Source organism: Garra rufa, chromosome 12 (assembly GCF_049309525.1).
Source record: "Garra rufa chromosome 12, GarRuf1.0, whole genome shotgun sequence".
Lineage (NCBI taxonomy): Eukaryota > Metazoa > Chordata > Actinopteri > Cypriniformes > Cyprinidae > Garra > Garra rufa.
This window is the reverse complement of record NC_133372.1, coordinates 11,368,621-11,379,458: the sequence shown is the minus strand read 5'-3', so window position 1 is coordinate 11,379,458 and position 10,838 is coordinate 11,368,621. Positions and strand designations below refer to the sequence as shown.

The 10,838-nt window shown below is 36.2% G+C and overlaps 1 protein-coding gene across 1 annotated transcript in view; it reads left to right on the top strand.

Moving 5' to 3' along the window:
• Nucleotides 1-10,838, top strand: part of myo10l1 (myosin X, like 1) — a 65,649-nt gene that overhangs the window by 14,816 nt on the left and 39,995 nt on the right. The window contains exon 3 of the mRNA XM_073852335.1: nucleotides 3,194-3,352. Coding sequence (XP_073708436.1) covers nucleotides 3,194-3,352 — 159 coding nt within the window. The remainder of the gene's footprint in view (nucleotides 1-3,193; nucleotides 3,353-10,838) is intronic.

Sequence of the window (10,838 nt, the reverse complement as noted above, 5' to 3'; positions counted from 1 at the left end):
AGATAACCATAAAATCAAAATAGAAATTTCTTATAAAATATTTTACCTAGCTGACAAGGATCACTCGGTTGCTTTGTGTCAAACTAAATCACATTATGTCAACATCACACCGTGTGGTGAGGCATTATATGAACCTTTATAGACATAGGCCTACTATTGTTTATTTCATAAAGACAACGTTGCACTTATTCAAACAAGATATTTTACCGTTACAAGACAACGATGTTCATCTGCTTGCGCTCTATGACTCTGACTGATGCGCTGAACGGCTAAGTCGCCGCTGTTCTCCACCTGCACCTTTACATCGGACCATTTCTTTTTTAATTCGTTCATAGTGCGATGTTCAGACCCCACTGCGTTAACCGCGTCAGCTAAACTCTCCCACTCTATTTTTTTTTTTTTTTTTACAAACTTGCAAATAACAGTTTTTCTCCGGTCTACCGGTGAGGAGCACCTTCAAATCACATTCTGTTAAGTTTCTCTTGCTTGCTTTTTCGTTTGGTTTTGCCAAAGTGGAGTCATTACCATATTAATACGGGGGAGGAGGCAGGGAGGGGTTTTGCGCTCGTGCATGTGCGCTCAATTTCACGTTAATTCGGATGTACAAAGAGATATGCGTGGAATTCCGCGTACGCAGTGTTTCATACATCTGATTTTTTTACTGCGTACGCACATTTACAGCTTTGTCCGTACGCAATGTTTTAGTAATAATTCAACGCAAGTCTTTGTACATGAGGCCCCTGATAGCTAGCTGCATTGACCCTGCCCTTGATAAAACACAGTGGTCCAAAGTACTTTTTTCGGATGAAAGCAAATTTTGCATGTCATTCGGAAATCAAGGTGCCAGAGTCTGGAGGAAGACTGGGGAGAGGGAAATGCCAAAATGCCTGAAGTCCAGTGTCAAGTACCCACAGTCAGTGATGGTCTGGGGTGCCATGTCAGCTGCTGGTGTTGGTCCACTGTGTTTTATCAAGGGCAGGGTCAATGCAGCTAGCTATCAGGAGATTTTGGAGCACTTCATGCTTCCATAACGTTACACAGAGCACATGCGATCACAGTAGAGAGAGTAAAATGTTGGCGGATTCAAAACGGCAGATTCAACACACCGCATATTAAAAGCAGCTAGAGTTAAATAAATAAAGCGGCCGTAATTAAATATATATTTCCTCCATGTGTTTCCTTACGGCTGTGTGAGAGCGAGCAGCTCTGTGAGACAGCCAATCAGAGCAGAGCTCCTCATTAATATTCTCAAAGCTTCCAAATAAGGCAATAACAGAGCATTTCATTCTAGGGACAAATCCTAGGGTTGTAAATGGACCTGTAAAACCGTTTCTGGAGAATTTTTGCTCTTTTCTATGCCATATACCTTCTATGTAGATGTCAGAGAACAATTTAAAATATTGTTTCAATGCATTCTATGGCACCTTTAAGGTTTCGAGGCTGATGTTTGGCATTTCGAACCTTCAGCTCCCTCCACAGATTTTCTATGGGATTAAGGTCTGGAGACTGGCTAGGCCACTCCAGTACCTTAATGTGCTTCTTCTTGAGCCAATCCTTTGTTGCCTTGGCCATGAGTCTTGGGTCATTGTCATACTGGAATACCCATCCACGGACTATTTTCAATGCCCTGGCTGTAGGAAGGAGGTTCTCACCCAAGATTTGATGGTACATGGTCCTGTCCCCTTAGCAGAAAAACACCCCCAAAGCATTATGTTTCCACCTCCATGTTTGACAGTGGGGATGGTGTTCTTGGGGTCATAGGCAGCATTCCTTCTCCTCCAAACACGGCGAGTTGAGTTGATGCCAAAGAGCTCGATTTTGGTCTCATCTGACCACAACACTTTCACCCAGTTCTCCTCTGAATCATTCAGATGTTCATTGACAAAGTTCAGACGGGCCTGTAGATGTGCTTACTTGAGCAGGGGGACTGTGCGGGCCCTGCAGGATTTCAGTCCTTCACGTCATAGTGTGTTACCAATTGTTTTCTTGGTGACTATGGTCCCAGCTGCCTTGAGATCCTTGACAAGATCCTCCTGTGTAGTTCTGGGCTGATTCCTCACCGTTCTTATGATCATTGAAACTCCACGAGGTGAGATCTTGCATTGAGCCCCAGACCGAGGGACATTGACAGTTATTTTGTGTTTCTTTCATTTGCAAATAAACCAACTGTTGTCACCTTCTCATCAGGCTGCTTGGCAGTGGTCTTGTAGGCCATTCCAGCCTTGTGTAGGTCTACAATCTTAACCCTGACATTCTTGGACAGCTCTTTGGTCTTGGCCATGGTGGAGAGTTTGTAATCTGATTTATTAATTGCTTCTGTGGACAGATGTCTTTTATACAGGTAACCTTTAAGAGAGTGCTCTTAATCTCAGTTTGTTACATGTATAAAAGACACCCGGGGGTCAGAAATGTTGCTGATTGAGAGGATCAAATACTTATTTCTCTCATTAAAATGCTAATCAATTTATAACTTTTTTGAAGTGCGTTTTTCTGGATTTTTTGTAGTTATTCTGTCGCTCACTGTTAAAATAAACCTACCATTAAAATTACAGACTGATCATTTCTTTGTGGGCAAACGTACAAAATCAGCAGGGGATCAAATAATGTTTTTCCTCACTGTAATATTTCATCAAAATACTTAAAGGTATGGTTCACCTAGAAAATGAAAAGTCTGTCATCATTTACTCACCCTCAATTTCTGCTGTTGAACACAAAAGACAATATTTTGAAGAATGTTAGTAACAGCTGACAACCATTGACTTCCATAGTATGGAAAAAAATACTATGGAATTCAATGGCTATCCCTTGACATTTATAAGCTACATATTACACATGTGAAAACATGTTTAATGTTGACTCCTGCATTATTAAGAATTTCCTTTTTGCTGAGCTTAAATAGGCCAGACTGTACTCTCTACTTGGCAAAGCGTCTGGTGTTTTTGTCAAGAAGTGCCTGGTGGGTATAAAGGGTAAAGGAAGGCCTCAGCACGCTGAAATTCTACAGAACAGAAAAGCGGGAACCCTGCTGTCTTACTAATGCATTATTCAACTTCAGGCATTCCCTTAAAATGGCCTAGGAAGGATCCTCACCCCTTTTGTGATACACTACTCATGCATCTCTGTATCAGCAGGATGTTTTGCGTGGAAGCTGTGTTATTTTGTTAAACCCACTCTGTCTGTTTCTGTCTTTCAGGTGGTGTACCTGCAGCAGGCGGAGGTGAACAGGGAGAAGGTGTCCCCCATGCACCAGAGCAGCATTGATGGAGTGGAGGACATGTCCACGCTGGCAGAGCTCCATGAGGCCGCCATCATGCACAACCTTCATCAGCGATACCAGAAAGACAACATTTATGTAAGAATCTTACAGACACTTGACCACCTGAAGGTCCTTGAGACCTTATCAGGGTTATTATTGTATGCTACAACTTTGGTGCAGATGTCTTCAGGTTTGTCTTATCCTCTCAAATGCTTCAACAGTTAACACACCTTTGATATCTTAATCTAAACCACATTGAAGTTCCCTATAATGTTATTGTTAAGCCATGATATTTTTTTCTGCTTTTATCTGTATACTCATCAAAAGTCTCCTCACTTGCTAGAGGCCAAAAGTGAATGATCCTTCTGAATTTTAATAGTGTCATAAGATAGAGGTCAGTTTTGCTAAACCAATATCAACTTAATTTAAATAAAATAAAACAGGACCTTATCCAACCAATTAGTCACTAGACCAACTTAACTTTTAACTTCACCACAGATTGATATTATTTGTTGTATAAATAAGTCATAATGTCTAGCCTTGACATGATAATTTTAAATGCAAATCTAAATAATGTTCTTTTGATTCCTCAACTGATTCTTTAACTATAATTACTAAATCTAAAACTGAAATACACAAGTTTGGTGTCAGCACGGTTTTAATTAAATTAAAATGTATTTAATTTAAACAAATTTTTGCTGAAAATTGCTAAAATTGAAAATTATTGCTGAAACAAAACTCAAAGTTAAATACATTTGAAATTAGTAAATAAAAACAAATGTGAAAATTCTAAACTTTAATAACCTTGAACCCTATACACTGCTGTTTAAAGGTTTGGGATCAGAAATGCAGAAAAAATGCAGAAAAAAGTAATATTGCGAAATGTTATTACAATTTAAAATAATGGTTTCTATTTTAATATACTTTAAAATATAATTTATTCCTGTGATGGAAAGCTGAATTTTCATTATGCCAGACTTAAGTCTCATGATCCTTCAAGAATCATTTTAATATGCTGATTTATTATTAGAATTTTCTATGTTGGGAACAGTTGTGTTTTTGGAACCTGTGATGCTTTTTTCAGGATTCTTTGATAAATAAAAAGTTAAAAAGAACAGCATGCATTAAAAAAATAATATTTTCTAACAATATCAGTATCAATAACAATATAACAATATTCTTTGCACACAAAAAATCTAACAAAACAAGGTTTTTGCTCTCACTTTTTATCAGTTTAACATATCTTTGATGAATAAAAGTATTAATTTATTTAAGAAAAGAAAGAATACAATTTTACTCACCCTAAACTTTTGAACAGTAGTATATATTGTTAGAAAAGATTTCTATTTTAAAGAAATGCTGTTCTTTTTAACATTTTATTCATCAAAGGATCCTGAAAAAAGTAAAGAAATTTATAATGTTACAAAATATTTCCATTCTCAATAATTGCTGTTCTTACAAAAAATATTCAGCAGCACAACTGTTTTTGAGCACCAAGCTTATTATCATATTCAAATGATTTCTGAAGGATTATGTGACAGTAAAAGCTGGAGTAACATGTTGAAAATTCAGTTTTGCCATCACAGGAATGAATTACATTTTAAAATATATTAAAATATATATAGAAAATAGTTTGAATTGTAATAATACTTCACAATATTACTGTTATTACTTTATTTTGGGATGGATTAGTCAGAGTTGTGGCCTTGTGTTTAGCACACATGCTCCAAAACATTGAGCAGTGGTTCTGATGTGGGCACTGCTAGTTTGAGTCGAGCTCCTTCTTCATTTCCTTTCCTCTCTATACTGTACTAATCAATATAAGTGATGAAAAATAAACAAACAAGCCTCTAAGCATTCTACATCAAAGTGTTACAGTCATTAATGTCAATATCCTTAATATAATAAATTGAGATTTTATTTTCTCCAGGGATTCTCTCGACTTTTTTTCTTGCCAGTACTTTGTGAAAAAGTAGGTCAGGATGGCAGTAACTGCACAAGGGTTCACTCCTCTTTCCTGTGTAATCAGTCCTGTGTTGTTTTGTATTCTAAGTTTGAGGGTGGACAGCAATCTGACTGGCTGAGAGAGGAACCGGAGTTTCCTGCTTTAGTTTAGCAGAATGATATTAACTCAAAACATCTCAGCCTGAGACTAAAAGGAAACCATGTTTGATTAAGGAATTTTCCTTCTTCGAGAAAAACATCCGAAACCTAATACATCCCAAACTGGGTTTTCAGACAAAATTGATACTAAAATATGTACTTTGAATGATAGCCCAGATGTGTAAATGTTTCAGCGTCTGCTTTTATTTCCATTGTTTAAAGTGAGTTTATCAGCTTAGATACTAAGATTTTAACACTACCAGTCAAAAGTTTTTGAACAGTAAGATTTTTAATGTTTTTTAAAGAAGTCTCTTCTGCTCACCAAGCCTGCATTTATTTGATCTGAAGTACAGCAAAAACAGTAAAAATAAAATAACTGTTTTCTATTTGATTAAATGTAAACTCCAGTTTTATCATTACTCCAGTCTTCATTGTCACCTGATCCTTCATCCTGATCCTAGAAATCATTCTAATATGCTTATTTGCCATTCAAGAAACAATATTTAAAACAGTTAAGTAAATTTTTTAGGATTCTTTGATGAATAGAAAGATTCTTAGAAGTTCTTTTGAACTTTCTAGGAAACCTGAAAATATTCTACTCAGCTGTTTTTAACATAATATTGATAAATGTTTTTTTGAGCTGCAAATCAGAATATTAGAATGATTTCTGAAGGATATGACTGGGGTAATGATGCTATAAATTCAGCTTTGAAATGACAGGAATAAATTACATTTTAAAATATATTCAAATAGAAAACATTTATTTTAAATAGTAAAAATATTTCAGTTTTTGAGGACTTTGAATCAAATAAATGCAGGCTTGGTGAGACTTTAAAAAACATTAAAAATCTTACTGTTCAAAAACTTTTGACTGGTAGTGTTATACAGATTTATATTGCATCAAAATGATGCATGAATGAATATGATGAATAAGCTTCAAATGTCAGTTGGATTTATGTGCAACATAAATGTAGTTTTGTTTAATTAACAAAAGATTTAAATTGACAAATCACTCTGCAATTTCTCAATGTACAGACATTTTATAATTAAGTGTTAAAATGAACATTAAAAATAACACTGAGTGTTATTGTAAAAGTAAATTGTGACTATTAACAATCTGTTCTTTAATTAAACTTGCAATAATACTCTTATGTGAGAAAATTGAACTCACTATTAGCATTCATACAGTATATACAGTATATTTCACACACTGTAACAGCATCCGTGTGTGAGACACAAAGGGAGAAATCAAAGAATAGGCCCTCTGGACATGTTTAAATAAATGTGTGCCCGTGCCACTATAGGATCTTACCGATGATGTTGACAAAGAGAAGGGTCATGTGATCGGGTGGTGAGTGCAGGCTGGAACCTCATTGGTCTAACTCAGCCATACATCCCAGACTGCTGGTTTAGAGTTTGTAGCCTGAAGGGACTGGTATGACTCACTGTCTGCATTATGATCCAAACATTCCAGCTTGACCTTTGAAAAGTCCATAGAAAGAGACCTTAAAGCCAGTAAATCCCTCTTTGTAAAGATTGACTGGCACAGAGACAAGCATGCTGGAAGTTTTCAGCTTTTATATATATATCAGATTCTTTTTAATCTTCCATCAGGCAGGTTTTAAAGGCATAGTTCACCCAAAACCTAAAATTCTGTCAATAATTACTCATGTCATTCCAAACCGGTAAGACCTTTGATCATCTTTGAAACACAAATTGAGATATTTTTGATTAAATCTAAGAGATTTCTGACCCTGCATAGACACTATGCAACTGAAACCTTAGTAAGGACATCGTTAAAATAGTTCATGTGACATCAGTGGTTTAATCGTAATGTTATGAAGCTACGAGAATCAGGGTCAGAAAGTGCTCAGATTTGATCAAAAATATCTTAATTTGTGTTCTGAAGATGAACAAAGGCCTTACGGGTTTTGAACCCCTTATGAAAAAGAAGTTTATTCAAGTATACTTTTTTTAAACTAAAAATAGGAAAGTATACTTTCAGTCTACTTCTCAGAAATGTGCTTTATATACTTCTCAGAAATATACTTTTAAGTATACTTGACTTGTACTTAGGAAAAAGTCTAAATATATTTAAAGGAAAACTCCACTTTTTTTGGAAATAGGCTCATTCTCCAACTCCCCCAGAGTTAATAAGTTGATTTTTACCGTTTTGAAATCCATTCAGCCGTTCTCCTGTTCTGGTGATGTCACTTTTAGCATAGCTTAGCATAAATCATTGAATCCTATTAGACCAGTAGCATCGCGTTCAAAAATGAACAACGAGTTTCCATATTTGTCCTATTTAAAACTTGACTCTTCTGTAGTTATATCGTGTACTAAGACCAGCGGAAATGTAAAGCTGCGGTTTTCTAGGCCGATAAGATTAGGAACTACACTCCCATTCCGGCGTAATAGTCAAGAAAGTTTGCTGTCGTAACATGGCCGAAGCAGGCGCAGTAATATCACACAGCGCCTGAAATTAGATCCCAGCTAGGTAACTTCCAATGTGACCGGTGCTAAGTTTGTGTAATTCCGGTTGTTGCAGCTGTCAGAGCTGCAGCAGGTAGATTGTTAGTGGCTGGATTTACCTGTGTGTGATTAGCTATGGTTATGTGCATTCTAAGGGGCTGTGATAGTAAGTCGAAGACTTACTCTACTACCATGTTTCATAGAATTCCCACGAAAAAAAAAGCAATTCCGACTAATGAATCAATGGCTGGCTGCTCTGAACATGGATCTCAAAACACCGTTAGAAACGATCAAGAAATGGCGTGTTTGCTCCGAGCATTTTGAACCAGATGACTATTTGGATAGTTTTACCGGTACTACAGCACGGCGTCTAAAGAACACGGCGATCCCAACAATCTTCAGTAACGTTACAGACAGGACAACGAGGAGCATCGCATGTAAGTGTAACATGACTAATGGCTATTGTTGGCTAACGTTACCTGGGAAATGCAATCCCTGACAACTAGGTTTGGGAGAACAGTTGGCTTAGTATTTGCTATGACCAAATTCCATGTGTGATTGCAAAAGAAAGTTATTGCGAACAGACGGTGGTGTTTTAAAGTGAGTTTTGAGTAAAAGTGTACATCATGAATATAAGCCTGAAACTGCAAACTGACAGTTTGCATTCAAAATCTTTATATTATATATTGTAGTGGTTGCAGGAATAACTTACTCTTGCGACAGCTGGCCATTAGGTCCACTCGGCGTGTGACGTTTTTTCCAGTTTATTTTGTCAAACCGGAAAAAAAATCTACTACTGCAGGATGCAGCATTGCATCCAAGTCCTCGTTCCAAAACCTCAGCTTCAGTGAATTCTGGTTCAAACTGATACGGTTCAGGATCTGCACCAAAGTAAATATCTTCTAAATCGTCTCTCACAAATGTCTCCATGGCGAGGAATGCAGTTGGTCACGTTGGATATGTTGACGGAAGTAAGCATTTCCACATGTGCTGTGTGATATTACTGCGCCCGCTTCGGTCATATTACGGCAGCAAACTTCCTTGACTATTACGCCGGAATGGGAGTGTAGTTCCTAATCTTATCGGCCTAGAAAACCGCAGCTTTACATTTACGCTGGTCTTAGTACACGATATAACTACAGAAGAGTCAAGTTTTAAATAGGACAAATATCGAAACTCGTTGTTCATTTTTGAACGCGATGCTACTGGTCTAATAGGATTCAATGATTTATGCTAAGCTATGCTAAAAGTGATATCACCAGAACAGGAGAACGGCTGAATGGATTTCAAAACGGTAAAAATCAACTTATTAACTCGGGGGGAGTTGGAGAATGAGCCTATTTCCAAAAAAAGTGGAGTGTTCCTTTAAGCTATATTTGTGCTCTGAGAATCCGTGTTTTCATTGTTATAAGCTAGGGGCGCTGTTACTCATCTTCTGAACAGAATTTCCAAAACACAAGTGAAGAAGAAACCGAAACAACAGATGCTTCCACATGTAATCTAACACAATCGTCAGACATAAAACAGCATCAAAACCATAGATATATAAAACTGTTGTTGATCAACTCCATCTACGTTTTGATTATCATGAATAGTATTTTTTAAGCTTTTTGTTCAAAATGTTATTTATTTTTTATTTATGAAACTTACCCACATTCAAGTGTATATAAAAAAGAATGCATGATGCTAAAAAAATGTTTTTGTTCACAAGCAGATACCCTGTTCTTTCTTTTGACATTTTGTATGTTCAGATATTCATATAACAAAATGAATATTTAATAATAATTAATAGGGACATAGTAGTACACTTAAATTATGATGTATAGTTTACTTAAAGACAACCTACGAATATACTTGCGGTATAAAACTACTAAACTAGTAGTTTACTGGGACTATACTTCAAAGTGTACTAAATATGCAGAAAGTATTTAATTAGTAAACTATCAGTATACCTATAAGTTCACTTTTAATAAACTTTCATTACAGACTGAAAAAATAGATGTAAACTAGTTGGGTACTCAAAGTTTACTACTGTTATACTTAAAGTATACTTAAAAGTATACTTTCATATACTAGAAAGTGGGCCAATTTAGTCCCAAGGAGTACTAAATAATACACTTAAAAGTATACTGCTAGTACACTGATATTTGTATACTTACTACATAAAGTATACTTAAAAATATACTTGGACTTTACTTAAGTATATTTAATAAAATAAATTTCAAGTGTACTTCTTTTTGGTAAGGGAGTTCATTTTTGGGTGAACTATGTCATTAAAACCTGCCTGATAGAAGATTATGGATAAAAGAGACATTGATACATACAATTTATCAAATTTTATTTTACCACAAACAAGTGCCGTTTTACAAGCACTGGGACTGTTTATAATATCTCAGTCCCTGTGTCAGAGGTAATTACTAGCAACAGTTGTGAACATGACCTGCTCTGTTTAGTTCACTGCAGAGGGACAAAAACATCTGACAGTCATCTACACCCAAAACACATCATGCAATCTAAACCCATTTCAGAGCATAGTCCAATAACCTGCCTGAACAAGTGAGATAATAGCTGTATGGTTGCTTATCTTGGTATATTTGCGCATAGTTTATGAGAAACGATATGATGAATCATTCTAGCTCTCATATGCAATACGGGAAATTATGTATGGATGTTTCTACGATTAGCGAAGGTCACTGCAATGTAGAGCTGGAATAGCATTTCACTATCAGTGTCTGAAAATTGCTTTTATAAATTTCCCTGTCATTTGAATACAAAATAAAACACCATGCAATTTGGTTGGTCTTGCTTGTATTGTTGATCTTGTTTCAGATTTGTGTCATGCTGTGCTCAGTGGAGTGAATGTGACGGGACTCTCTTATCCCATCTTAGTAAATGGATACTGTAATTCACCTTTCCCAGGATGCATTGCATTGCTAGCATCTGAGGTTGATGACTGATAGCAGCGGTTATCTGATTTATCTGAAACACCCAGATATGGTCGACCTGA